Source organism: Anser cygnoides, chromosome 5 (genome assembly GCF_040182565.1).
Source record: "Anser cygnoides isolate HZ-2024a breed goose chromosome 5, Taihu_goose_T2T_genome, whole genome shotgun sequence".
Taxonomy (NCBI): Eukaryota; Metazoa; Chordata; class Aves; order Anseriformes; family Anatidae; genus Anser; species Anser cygnoides.
This window is the reverse complement of record NC_089877.1, coordinates 16,893,124-16,907,935: the sequence shown is the minus strand read 5'-3', so window position 1 is coordinate 16,907,935 and position 14,812 is coordinate 16,893,124. Positions and strand designations below refer to the sequence as shown.

Sequence of the window (14,812 nt, the reverse complement as noted above, 5' to 3'; positions counted from 1 at the left end):
GGCTTAGTTATGGAGGCTGTTCTTTGTTTTAATTCCTTCAAAACGGCTGTGAAACTCCTGAGGCAGGGTAGTTGCACCCCAGAGTGTGAAAATGGCCTTCTAGGATCTGGTTTTCCCATGTAGAGGTCTCCAAGGTCATCTGTCACTTCAAGAGTCATAGGTAACCATTATGTTCTAATTCTCCCGCTCTTGAAACTTGTGTGAAAAGCCCAATCAAGGCAAATTGCACCGTTTTATTGTTTGGGTATTCAGAAAGCTCGGAGAGAATGCTGTAGTGTTGCGCAGGTGACTGCGAGTTCAAGGCACCAGCCTGATCTTTGGGAGCACAAGGAAAGAGCGACTTCACTGTACTCGGTGTTATTGAGATCAGAGTCAGGCCCTTACCCTCCAGAGGTCTTTTTGGTGGGGTCCTTATCTACAGAAATAGAAATTAGCTGAAAGATTAAAGGAAAATGGTTTGGAAAAGGAGAGAGGCATCATGAGGAGCAAGTGTGTGTGTGTTTTTTCCCCCAATACTTCCCAGATGTTTGATATGTTCCACTTAGTCTAGAATCTGATGTAATTTTATTCTTTTTTATTTTCGTTCCTAGTTTGCGTCTAGTCAAGTTTTTAATCTCATATGCAGACGTGCTAACTCAATCTCTTGTCTTGAATGATGGACGCTTGAGATTACATGATAACATACAACATAGTGCTGGGGAGGACACTACTGAGTTGCTTGAGAATAATCAGTTTGCTTTAGAGCAAAGCAATAAAACTACCTCTTCTGTGGTAGTAAAGAAAAAGTAAATCTCTATAGAAGTATGTGTGGAGAGAAGGATCTGTGTGATAGAATCTGAGAACTCCTGGTTCTGATCCTGATGCTGAGTTCTGCAGCTTCGGGTAAGTCACTTTATCAGTTGGAGCCTTACTTTTTAGGCGAGGAGTATATTTGCCTATCTTGTTGCATTGCTATAATGTTTTTGTGATTTCTCTGTAAATACTTGAAGGAAGAGTACTATAAAAGAAATAGCATAGTTACTTGCATATGCACTATCAAGGAGTAGCAAATGTTTGCGTTTCTTACAGTTTGAAAATATATGTCCCAGCTATTACAAAAGCTGCTCCCAAGAAGCTTGTCCCACATGATGTGGTTATTCCCCAGCACATAATTCTATACAGTCACGCCGCTTTTGTTTATACTATAGTCAGGCAACATCATGTCACCTATTTACCCTTCTATCTGTGAAATGTATTGTTAAACTTGTCCTGTATCTATTCCCTCTTGCCCTTGTCGCCTTTATTTGTGGTCTGCCCAACAGTCTAAAAATGAGTCACCCAGCTTCATTTTATAACCCATGGCTATTATAAATACTTCAATCATGTCTCCTCTTAATCATCTTTTCTCTAGACCGAATAAATCCTACATTTTTTCTCTTGATATTTAAGCTCTGTTTCCCCATTCATCATCTTTGTTTCTGATGCTGTACTCTCACCAACCTAATTCTGTCTGTCTTCAAATAAGCTGGCCAAAATAGGATGCTACAGTTCAAACGTGGTTTCATTGGGGTTTTGTAGAATCGTGCAACAATACTTTAATATCCTTTGCTTGTGATAAGCCAGTTTTCTATTAACCTTCTTTACCACTGTTATGCATTAGACCAAGAATCTGTCAATAAAAGTTCATTTTCATGTGACACATTAGCTAATTCAGGGCCTTTTAAACTATGCTTAGCTGTACTAATCATTATTATTTGCCTCCAGTCTTTCCATACAGAATGTGAACTGTAAGTATGCTACCAAAAATCTCTTCATTTGTCCTTGCGTACAGTAATTATCTTGACATAGTTATTAATAATTATGATTCCTGCTTCTTAATACAAACGTTAAAATACATTTTTCTTTCTTGCGTTGTACACAGATGCTTTTCATATCTAGAATTGCACAATTTAGTATGACTAGTTCAGTCAGTCAGCCAGGGTCAAAGGGAAGATAAATGTTTCCCCAGTCTCTGTGGAAACAAAAAGCAAGACTTCATCTTCAGTGAGAACAAATCTGGCACTCTCACATTCATTAGGCTGTGTTTGTCAGTGCTGAATAAACAACCTTTCATCAAATGCAGCAATTTTCTTCATTCTGTAATTAAAGATATTTTTTGCTTAATTTATTTATGTGAAAACTTGCTGAAGTGAGACCAAAATTTTTATAATGCATATTTCACAAAGAGGAATGAAGGTTCTGGAGAAAGTCCCAGGTACTATAATATCTTGATTTACTGTCTGAAATATTATACTGGATTCATCTACAAAGGAAAGATATCCAAGTTTCCTTTGCACATGAAAGGAGGAGATGAGCTCCTTCTTCCTTTATTAATGCGTGGTTAGCCTGGAAGGCTTGTACAATTTATAGGTTTGTCAATGAAGTATGAACTTCTACTGAACTTGGCAGTAGGATGAGATCATGCAACAAATTAAATAAAATTATTTAAGAGGAGATCCGTGGTCATTGTTAGAGGTTTTTTTCAGTCGTTTTTTCTGTTTCTCTCAAGACGGACTTGGCGAAACTAGTGCTGGCTTGTCAGCTTACTTGGAGAAATAACCCAAATTTGGGTCTTGTGGGGTGTTGTGGGATATTTAGTTGGCAGGGTCTGTTGTTTTTTGGACTGCAGGCTAGCATATATATTCAGGACTATCTAAGGTCTCAGGGGACCTCCAGAGAGGCATCTTGACCATCGTTGGCTGAACTGAAGTCATCTTTATCTCCATTATTCTTGGCACACGTATCTGCCATGTTCCAAAGGTCTCCGGTGATGCAGGTGTGGAGTCTCTGGAGGCGATCTATTCTAGTGCTTGATTTTCTATCCTTGCCACTTAGAAAGCTGCCTCTGACACCGAGCTACCCGCGCGGCTTAGGAAGTTGATAGGAGGTTGCTGTGGGGCTTTGCCTTTTGGGGTAGGTGGCTCAGCTTCAACCTGGCTTGACTGAAAGCTGTAGGATTTTTGATATTCTGTAGAAAAGCTTTGGAAAACTCTCCTAAGGACATAAAGGGATGTTACTCCACATGAGAAAACCACAAGAACAGGCAGGGTAACCAGAAATCAGAGCACAAGGCATGGAGGCATGTGGTGGTATTACAGCTACTCCAGCTCAAACACAAGGTAGCAGCTCTAATCAGTAAGACGTATGAAATAAAGATGTGATCTCTCTTTTTCTTCATTCGGAACACTTTCCTGCAGCTTTTGAAGGCACTGAGTTTATATTGTTAAATCAGGTATCGTTTCGATTTTCTCTCTCATTTCAAACCCAAACCAAAATGCTTCTGTATTTGAAAATATTAAGGTTAATTCCCATGTTTTCTTCAGCCTGAACAAGCCTGATTCTTGCAACCTTTCATGGTAGACAGCGTCTTCAGGACACGCTGTTCTCCACCAAACTCTGTTTTCTTGTTGGTCTTTGTTGGTTTTGTTTGTTTGAAGTGCGATGTCCTGAGCTTGCTAAATCCTCCATCAGAGACACCCTGTGAGAGCTGAGCAGTGTTGGGGTTGCATATTTCATCGCCAATTAACACCGTGTTCTCTGCTGACACCTGACTACATCTGCCCCAGACCATTTCAGCTATTTTCAGATCGTTCTGAATTTTAATCTTGTCGAGCTTTGTTAGCATTGCCTAACAGTGAACTGAGTGTGTTCTCTCCGCTTTGTCATTCAGGTACTTACCGAACAGCAGCAGGTTGAGAATAGAGCCCCTTGGGCCCCTCCGAAATGCTTTCTGGTTTGTAGTGAGCCACTGGAAACCACAGCCTTTGAATGGTCCCCTCCCACTCCCTATTTTCACTGTCACATTTTCTGATCAAGTGAGATTTTAGCAGATGATGAAAAGCACAAGTTTATCTTCTTCCTGGTGTTAATGCCTTCCAGATGCTCATTGGTGTCCCATTTGTACGCTCTCACTTTCAAAGGCAGTTTTTTCTGTTTTTTTTCCCACCTTGCTTCATTTGCTTCTCTCTTTTTCTTTCTTTGATTCTATTTTTTTCTTTTTTCTTCACTTCTTTTTTTCTCTTCTTTTTTTTAGACTTTGCTGTCTGTTCTGTGACTTGGAAAGCCAAACCATACTATACAATAACTGCTGTCACAACCAATTGTTGTCATCTTTGCTGTTGCTTTTTAGGCATTATTTCTTTTTTTATAATCTTAAAGGAAAGATTTTGATTTTGATTTGCAACCAAGTATGACATTTGTTGAGACCTTTTTAGAGGTCCACCTGGAAGACAGCGATGCTTGTAAGGAAGCACTGGTTATAGAACAATTGGGATGCAAAGTTGGGATGGCTCCGAAGCGCAGCATCCTGTCATGCAGCTTCACACAGGTGCTTTCTCTGGCGGAACCAAGCGCTGAGCTCTGTCTTGGTATGAACCATCTGCCCAAATGCACTCTGTTGCTGAGATCTTGCTTTCCTCTCCGGCAGGCAGAGGCCAGCCAGGGTGGCCTGCAGGGCTCTAGCTGGAGTGGTTTTGCTGCTGTTTTTTTCTGTTGCATCCCAGACGCAGTCAGTGGAGGGGTGTTGGGTAGGTACGAGTGGGTGATGTATAGTGTGTTGGGACGGCATCTAGGTGACCTAACAGGTCTTGTCTGTCTGTGCTTTCTGCTTTGATTTTTCCTCAAGGTCACATCCTGCTAACAGTTCCTAAATTGTTAGGACATGTTGTCATGGTTTTACAGCTCAGCACCACACAGCTGCTCTCTCACACTCCCCAAGTGGGACGGGGGAGAGAATCGGAAAGGTAAAAGCGTGAGAACTCATGGGTAGAGATAATGACAGCTTATTTGGTAAAGCAAAAGCCACACGCGCAAGCAAAGCCATCCCAGGAATTCATTCACCACTGCCCATCGGCAGGCAGGTGTTCGGCCACGTCCAGGGAAGCAGGGATTGTCACGTGGAACGGTTTCTTGGGCGGACAAACGCCATCACTCTGAACATCCCCCCTTGTTCCTCCTTTACCCCAGCTGTTATTGCTGGGCATGACATCCCATGGTGTGGGACATCCCTTCAGCCAGTGTGGGCCAGCTGTCCTGGCTCTGTGCCCTCCCAGCTCCTGGGGCACCCCCAGCCTGCCCACTGGCAGGGCAGCACAAGGAGGTGGAGAGGTCTCGGCTCTGCGCAGGCACTGCTCTGCAGCAACTGAAAAGTGAGTGAGTTACCACCACTGTTTTCATCAAAAATCCAACACAACATCGTGTGAGCCACTGCGAAGAAAATTAACTCTGTCCCAGCTAAAACTACGACAGCTGCGTAGACTGCTTATCTGTTAACATTTCTTCCTCTTCACAATTCTAGCAAAAAATAGGATTCATAATAGTAATATCTGAAACAGAGCGCATGGACTTCATACTAGCAGTTTTTCAGAAAGTAGATCCTTTAAAGTAGTCCTTGCAGGATTAGACTAAATTTAAAAGCTGATTAAAAAACTTAGTTTGCAGTGTATCTAAATCACACTTAAGCTAGCAATATTCCTTGCGAAGTACAGCTGACTCTGCAGGCTTCATAAACCCTGCACCACGTCTCTTCAAGCCTTATTATCCCTCTTACACACCAGCTGTCCATACCACTAATACAGCATCTAGGAAGAAGTTGATGTGCACATTCTCGCTGAACAGTGTGCCTCTCTTCTTACCAACCTCCGGTATAAACTCTGTAAAATGCAATTCATCTGCCTCTCCTGCGCAGCATCCCACATTCAGCTTTTTCCAGGCATTTTATTGAAATAACACGCATTTTTTTGTAGGCATGTAGATTTAGATTATCCATGATAGCAGTATCAGCTTTGCAACATGGTATAACTAAGCTTCAGGGTCAATAGATGATGAAAATGCAAACGTTTAATCTGTTGATTTTCATCTTAATTAATTGAATTTTTGTTTTGATGTGTTCTGTTGTTTTTTTCTTTCTAGATGCTAAAACGATTGCAATGAATGTTAGCTGAGCGTTTCACGGAAGCTTAGATTCCAAACTCTCAGGGTCAGACTGGAGTAGGAAAGGCAAGCTCACCCATGGCCTTTGATAAATCTATTTTCCTTCATTCTTTTGACTTGAAACTGCTTAAGACCTTTCAAAATTAATCTAGGTAGTGCGTGCTACTGTGCTGGCAGGGAGCAGAGTTGATGCAACGTCCAGGCTCTTACCAACCTCAGGCTTCTGTTACACCAATTAACCTTTATAGAAGGCAGGACTGTGCACTTACGCATAAATTTGCCAGTGTTCCCAAAGATATGACAAGTGAATTTTCTACTAAATATCTTTGTTTAGTTAAAGAAGTAAAGACGAACCTGATGTTGGAGACTAACTTTGAGTTCCCTTTGGTCTTGCTGTTTGAATTCCACAACTCTGTTAACTTTTCCATTGAAACATTATTTTCCTTGATTTTTTTTCTTGTTTTTATGCTATTTTTAATCTAAAATATTTTAGAGCCTAGGTGATTATGGATATTGCCTCTCAAGAACCTTGGTGACCTCCTACCTATGTCACCTTGCTGAGGTTTGGTGGGGAGGGCGTCCTGGGGACATCTCTTACACAGGTGACATAATTTTGTTCCAGCTGTGGGACCAAGTACTTACTGTTCCGTTATTTCCAACATTAACTTTTAAGACTATACAACACTGCTCATTAATTGCACACAGTGGATTACATAGATAATCCAGATAATCAGAATCTGGACTCTCTGTGCAGCTGGGGAATGCTGCTTGTGACTTGCATGAGGCAAGACTGGAACATCTCCTGGGAGATGAGGGGGGAGGAGCAGGCTGTGGCACAGGACCATTGGCTCTTATTTCTGGTTTGGATGCAGTGCTTGTACTGGGGCTAGTACCTGGGATGCTACTGGTTGTCACAGGTCTTGACAAGAGCCCGTTTGTCATACAAAGAGAGTACAGTTTTTCTTTGAAGCACTTTTTATTTGGTTACCTTGGGCCACCGTTAGCATGCATTTCAGAAGAGCCTTCGATGTAGTGGTGCCGTTTGAGATTTTCATTCTCTAGAAGTGGTTTAACCAGGTGGCTGGGAGGGGGACAATAATAGTGGAAGCCCCTTGAGCTTTCAGTGCATCAGGCTCTTGCTGAGGGGCATCTTTCTGTCATAAAACGTTGTTAAGAGAAACGTACAGTAACAAACTCCTTGCCATTCTCCTCGATTTTGATATCCCCTTTTCAAAAGTGAAAAAGGAAGCCAACAGAAGCAACTAAACCCCTCTACCTAGAGAGGAGGACTTTGGTAGGAGAACCTTCATCCCTTTTGTGTTCTTTCCCCGCTTTTATGCAGTTTCTATTCTGACTGTGAATTAATAATCAAATTACACCAGCCTTTTGGACTGATATGTCCAGAAAGTGCTGCTTAGATCAATGTCAGTGATCCTGAATTGCATTCTAGTAACACTTTTTTCCTCCTTGGCTTCCATCCAGGTGCCGAGCCTGGCCCTTTTGTTTCCATGCTCAATGGCACGTTTTGGCTTTGCAGGTTTTTACACTGCTGTCAAGTTAATTTTAGAACTTTAGTTGCCATGGCTACTGCTAAGTATTTCTTAGTTCTCTACTTATTTGCTCAGTTTGCTGTTTTTTCTTTTTTTTTTTCTTTTTCTTTTAATGTTTAAACTGCAATGTGTGAAGTGCAATGGAATAATTATCCAACCCTGCAGAAGATAAAAAGGAGGGTATGTGAGAGGTGAGGCTCTTGATCTGCAGACTGATGACTCAGCTGCTCTTTCGGCAGCTGCACAGACTTGAAAGCGCTGCTCCTCTAGTACGTGGTCAGGATGAGGGGGTTAGGTCTGGGGGGGAAGGCATGGGTAACGTACTCATTCTGATGCACTGAATGAGATGTGCTGAGACTGCTGCTGATTTTGCTGACTAATGCTGTCTGGAGGTTCATCTGTGTTTCTCTGGCTAGTTGTATGTGTGTCCGTATGTGTTTGTGTGTCTGTCTTAGGCATGGCCTTAAACTCTGCTGGATAATGGCCATCATCTTGCTCAGAGCCGGGACAGTACATAATGCAGGGAAATCCTCTTTCATTACTAGAGCTTCAAGGTGCTATACTGATACCAATAATGCTTAAAAAAAAAAAGTATGGATGGATAAGAAGCTTTCTATATCAAGATGTCCTGCTCTGTTTCGGTACTCAAGGTCATGAATGTCTTTTCAGGCATCCGAAAGAATAGGCAAAGACAGAGCACGCAGTGCTATTTAGACTTCTGAGCAATATTTGAGATACTTATGCTGTTGTGGAAGGTGTAGTTCTTGTCAGTACAGAAGGTCTCGGAAGAAGGTCCTGAGAGCCCGTCTACAGACCAGGAGCTGTGGGGCAGTCTGCAGGGTGGTGGATCAAGACAGCACAAAACAGCCCGTCTGTGCATCGCTTTTGTCCCCTCGGAAAGGAACAGCGGTGCAGAGGGGCAGTAACATCTAGATTTTGCATGCACTCGTTATCGCTGTATCCAGCATTTCTCAAACACCATGGTCAGCACAGGGTGAAGCACAGAACAGCCTGTGGCCCTTTCAGGCCAGGACATCTGTGCAGCTCAGTGTTGTCTGGATGTGAAGCCATCGCTCTTGTAGCTGGAAGGAATCAGGGGTTTCAATCTGCTCATTTCCTAGAAATCTTCTGCACTTGCCAAGTACCTAATAAGGTGTAATCATACTGTATTATTTTGGCCAATACCCATAGCTACCGTCTGTTTAGCATGTGTAACACCTCTATTAACAAATCTCTCCTCTGTGCCTGAAACAGAGAAAGCCAAAGCAGGACAGGAATGCTCCTCCTTCAGTGCAGTTGAAAACAAATCCTTCTCTCAGGTGTCTAAGGGAAGTATGAAGCTGTTTAGGGGAGGGAGAACAAATGATAACTGAGTATGAAACTGCCTGAAGTCAAGGGCCTGTGCTGTCTGGATTAGGTTGTATTTGTAGCTTGGAAAAGGACGGTCGGGAGAGTTAAAAAATAAATAACAAGGTTAGAAAGGTCATCACTTGAACAAAGAATATTTTGAAAGTCCAGTGCGCAAGATCTATGTAAGGCTTGTTTTAGTGGGACATAAAGTCATCAAAGATGAGAAATTTAAGGTTTGGAGGCTTAGCTGGACGCCCTAGGAACTACTGCAGTACAAAAAGTAAATACAGGGTGGAGGCTCTGCCCGTCTGTGTTTGATTTTTGTCGTCTTTAACCTTCCAAGCTGCAGATCAGCTCTTTAACCAGTTGGAATTTAAATGTGTTGTTACAGTAGCGTCTTTGTTGGAGATGGACCGTGACTTGTGTTCATTAAGGCTACAGATGTCGGCTCAGATTATGTATTTCAAAAGCTTTTTCTCTGATGAACTGTGAAAAGCCAGGCTTGAGCAGCGAATTGCGAAAGATAAAATAATAGCCCCTCATCCCAGTGTCTGGCAGACTTAATGCAGTTACTCAGATCTTTTTAAAAACTTTGAGACAGCAAATTTGTTCACAGTCAATAAGATAGCCCTCTGAGCACAACCCGTTATGTTTCCTTTATCACTCTTTTCCTAAATTATTCACAAAGGTTTTTACACTCCCAAAATCTCCAGTCTGCAAATTCAGCATTTCCCAGGTAATAAGGTTTAATAGGCATAAGTGGCATTGATAAACTGTTTATACGTGGTGTGATTAGAAAACATAGATCTTCTTCAGGGAAAAAAACATGAAAGAATAAATACTCCATGAATTTAAGCTAAATTAGACTGCCTGCTCACCTTTTTTTTTTTTTTTGTGAATTTGCATTTAATAGAAGAGCAGACAAAACTTTTAAAACCTGCCTGGATAATACCTGCTGCTTCTGGGAGAAGATGACTGAATTACCAAGAAATTCAGTTCAGTGACTTCTGTGATGTGTAAACATTTGCTGAAAGTTACTGGAGCAGAACGAAAGGGTTGCAGCTTTTTCTTTCTGAAGTAGTACTGCATGTCCAGCTAAAATTTCTCAGGTGTTGTATCTCACCTTCTCCCTGTAAGGCACACAAAATGCGTACAGCTTCATAAAGCAGCCTCAGCTTCCCATCATTCCCTTCCACACCCCTGTGTACTCTCATGACTCCGCAGCGAACTGGGATGAGACATCTTCGGAAGCAGCTGTTTGCACCCCGTTTTCTCTTTGCGCAAAGCTTTCTCCTCACATTCAAAGGCATTGTCAAGACAAAGCAGTAAGAGGAAAGGGAGCATTATTCTGCATGTTAGAGGTACGGAAGAGCTTAGGCACTGCAAGGGCATGAGAGAACATGTTGAATCGTCAATAAGTTACTCATTTCAACAGGATCAGGTAATAGAAGAAAAAGCATGCTCTAAATGTTTCTTGTAGTCAAAACTGTCTCATAGTTCTGCTACTTCTAGGTGCCATATAGATTAGTTGTCTTTCTGGAACATTATTTTGGAAGGAGACCGTTAAGAGAAGTTAATTTCTTTTCTTTGCATGGCAAGTGTTTTCTCTAGGACTGCAAGTCAAGCACTGATGACAGGCTCAGGTAACGTTACTTTCATCTTTTACAGTTTTGCATTTAATGATTTTGCTAGGGAAAAAGGAGAAGCTGAGACATAAATTGGTCTTGGTTTAAACTGCACCACAATGGAAGTGGAATACCCTTGGACTTGTGACTGTCTTTTGCTAAGAGACTTTGGGATTTTGTATTTTCAGCCAGAAAACTCACCTCCAAGGCAAGAATAAGCTTGTTTGTGTGGTGGAAGAAGAAGGTATTTCAGTGTTGTTAGACGAATCTTCCTAGGCAGAGCTCTGTTTCTGGGGTATGGTGCACTCTGTGGGTATAGAGGCTGCTTATTTAGGGAGCTGGATTATTTGCGTGGGGAGATAACATCTCTAGCAAAGTACTCGGCACTGCCCAGGGCTCAAGAAAGAGCACTTGACAGATGCAGCCTGATTTTTTCCCTCTTCAGAGGCTATATCTGTACTCCTCAGTGCAGCATCATGTTAGACATGCACAAACTGGTACTCTCTGAACTGATGGAGATGCTAATTTAGATCCCAAAAGCAATACCAGCAGTACAAACAAAGGCTTTGCCAGGTAGCGCTCTTCCAAGCCACACCGTCTTGGCTGTGCTTGTGGTTTAGAGAGATCTACACTGCCCTGTGTTCCCTTGGGTACACGTGCCCTTAGATTGCTCTTGTTCTCAAAGATATGGTGAGTTAAGTGGGAATACGAGCCATAAATCTAAAAACCTGAAAAGGAATAGATCATTAGTGGTAAACAACTGATTAGCCACAGTAATTCCAGAGATCCAAAACTGTACGTTAAGTGCAAACCTACCCCAAATCTTTGTAAGATAGGTAGGTTACCGTTGTGTGAAAAGGACAGTAAAACCAGATAAAACAAATGTGGTTTTTATTTTTTCTTCAGATTGTCCTAAAGCTGTTATGAGATCCCTCTTTAAGACATCTGGCTTTTGGCAAAATCTCTTTGGATCTATGGAAGCTTTTCATGCGGGACCTAGAAGACACTATCCTAAACAGACAGATAACCCTAAGAGTTTTGAAAATAAGTTGACATATAATTCACTGCTCACATTTTTCTTCCCTTTTAATAAGATGGTGATTATAAAGAGAAGGGGCTGTGTTGCTGCAGAGTGATCCCATGGTAACTAATTAGGTCTCATCAAGTCTGCAAAGGCATCCTGTTCTCAATCCTATGCCAGTGCACCGTAACTAGTGAGCCAAGCTGAATGGAAGTCTTGTGGCATTTTACTGGGATGTCAGAATATATTTACCTTCCTTGCGCCGAAGAATCGCAGGCAGCGGTATTCATCCATGGATCAGTCCTTGCAAATAAACATGTTGGTGTCTTCATAAAGCTGATCCCTACGCTGGCCCTTGTCTGTTTTATGTGACAAGTGTTCATTACTCAGCTGGTGAATTTAGGCAGCGTATTAGGGAAGCCCTAGCAGTATGTGATGAGCTGTAATTAAATTTCCTAGCGCATGTACACTCCTTTCTTCCCTTCTGCCCCGACGTACATTCTTCATGCAGACTTTGTTCACTTTGCTGTGTGAGGCAGAGCCCTCGTGTTGTGCGGTAACGATGACTTCTGCTCTCTTTCCAGCACTGTTGTGTGGGGAAATAAATTTATGGTGTGACACTAGATATCATGAAAACTGGGATGATTCTGTGGTGAAATGTGGCTTGCAGCTGGCCCGCAGAGCAGCTCTGCGGTTAGCGTGGCGTCATCAGTAAGACACGTCTATACAGAGCAGTAGTTTTCTGTGTAGTCAGTAACTGGACCAATAATCGTGCTCTCTCAGTTCTGGTAAATTCTTTCTTGCCCTTCTCATCCCTTCTTACTAAAAGCTCTTCTATTCTGCCAGGTACGTTGTGTATATACTTCATTATTTTGTTGCTGGAGAACTTTGTAAGTGGCTCAGTTGCAATTGTGAGTGACCAAGAAGTGTTTTCAGTTGATAGGTGAAAGAAAGGAAAAATCATATATTAAGATTTACTGTCCTAGCCTTCTGCTGTAGGGAATGAGAAATTTGGATAGATAGTCCTCTTGTGTGGATTTTGGAGGGTCAAGGGGTTGGGATTTCTTGTTTGTTTCTATTCAGCCTCATGTTTTTGCTTGATTGAGGAAGGTGAACGTCTTGTGTCAGAATAACATTTTTATTTTTGTGACTGTAAGGAGTTACAGCCTCCACAGACATGGAAATCCTCCAAAAAGAGAAGGTGATACTTAAATGCTGTTTGACTTTGTCAGCAGGGTGCTGAAATGGAGTCAGGAGAATGTGGCTGCTGGATCTGGCACTGATCTGAAGTGTGACAATCGCATCAGTGTGTCTGTGTCATTTTGCTTCTCTGAGTCTCTTTCCTCCTTTGCATTTTGTTGGCTTTCTTATTTTTTTTTTCCTCCTGAGATTTACATGCAGTTCAAGATCCGTGCGGATGTTGTCCACAGTCAGTCCATTACCTTTTATTTCTCTGGGCCCAGAGCCTGGGTAGAAATTCCTTCTCCTGTGTCATGACTCTGAACAGACCCTATTTTAACTTTTTATAATACTTGGTAACTTTGCTGATTCCGCAGTGCTTCCTGCACGTAAAGCGTTGACTGTGTGGTGTGTGAAGTACCTCTTCTGGTCTGGTCTTAGTATCTCCTCTCATCATCAATCTTCCTTCTACCGCTGCTGTTTGTGGCCACGCTTCTGCTTCCTGGCACTCACTCACCTTTTCCAGACTTTCTGCGGACCATTTCCATGTCAAATTGAAGCTCACTTGCGTGATCTGTCACGGCCTCAGCCCTGATCATGTTTGACTTTTCCTCATTTTGTTATACCCTAACCCATCTTTTTAATTTGTTTGTTTTTACCATTCATTTCCTAGACTGCACGCTTTGATTTTAAGCTTTCACACCTTTTATTGGTATCACATCTTACCAGGCTGACATCACTGTTTCTGTCTGCAGTTCCAACATCCCTTCTTCTGTTGCATTTCTTCCAGCAGGAGGTCTGCTGATCGCAAACATCCAAATAAGCACACTTACCTGAGCACCTAGTTGTATTTTCTCTAGTATTTGTTTTGTACTGCTAGATCTCCGGGGCAGAGGGTGTAGTTCCTAAATTTTTTGATAAACTCCATGTAAGCTTCAACTGCACTGCACGTTATCACTAAAACTAAAGATCTCTGATTCTAGTATGCTTTGCAAGGTATAGAGAGCTAAGGTAGTGTGCTTGTGTCTCAGAAGTGGATGTTCTAACCTGTGGAAGAATAGTTATGATTGATAGGTAGGGCTGTGGGAGATATTCTCAAGATGGTGCGTGTTTCATACAGGTGTGTATTTTCCTGTTCTTCTGTTTCTCTCTCCCTGTTAATTTGTCTGCAGGCACTTAATGTGAGTGAGGATGGATCGAGTGATGGTCATCCAATCTCTGAATTGCATGCGTGTGGTTTTAATATGCTAATTTTCTTTCCATCCAGGAAAAAAAAAAAGGAAAACTTGCTTCGTCATACAGCATGCTAATGGAAAGCGCAGTGTAGGCTGAAGAACACAATTTTATAGTGAAACTTATCTCAGGCTTCCTTCTCCTTTTGTCTTGCAGAGGCAGGCAGCGGACAAGATTACGTGACCTCAGAAAATCAACTCCTCTACTACCCTAGTATTACGTACGCTATCATTGGCAGCTCCGTCATTTTTGTACTCGTGGTGGCCTTTCTTGCCTTAGTCCTGCATCACCAGCGAAAACGCAACAATCTCATGACCCTGCCGGTGCATCGACTGCAGCACCCCGTCCTGCTGTCCCGGCTGGTGGTCCTCGATCACCCGCACCACTGCAGCGTCACTTACAACGTCAACAATGGGATCCAGTACATGTCCAACCAGGCCTACCACAGGCCAGTGGATCTGGACTCTCCACCATCCTATTCAGAGGCTGTGCTAGACCAAAGGTATGTACGGGAGCTGATTCTGCTCTCACCAGTTTCACACTGCTGGTTGCAGCTCTGTGAATGTGTACTTCTGCTTCTTGTTTAACCTTATTATTCCTTTTGATGGAGGTACTGTGTTGCTATTCCGTCAGGTCCCCTTGCTCTTATTAGTATTACAGGCATATAAGGCAGACTTAGGTCATGCTCTCTCTGCACATGCAGTTGAGCACTGCAGGAAAATGCAAAAAAAAATGTATCGCTTCTCTCACAGAAACATCCTGTGCTGGTCTGGAATCAAAATATGAAAACTGAATTTGGATTTTTGCCAAAAGCCAGCTAGGCTGTAAGACATATTATTAAAAAGGAAAAAAAAAAATGATGCTGGAGATAAGTGATAAGTATATGAAGTTGAGATCTGCATTTG

The 14,812-nt window shown here is 42.2% G+C and overlaps 1 protein-coding gene across 6 annotated transcripts in view; it reads left to right on the top strand.

Annotated features, from left to right (window-relative positions):
* LDLRAD3 (low density lipoprotein receptor class A domain containing 3) overlaps positions 1-14,812 on the top strand; it is a 121,462-nt gene that overhangs the window by 100,576 nt on the left and 6,074 nt on the right. For all 6 annotated transcript variants that reach the window (XM_066997105.1, XM_066997103.1, XM_066997102.1 and 3 more), the window contains one exon: positions 14,064-14,409. In XM_066997105.1, coding sequence (XP_066853206.1) covers positions 14,064-14,409 — 346 coding nt within the window. The remainder of the gene's footprint in view (positions 1-14,063; positions 14,410-14,812) is intronic.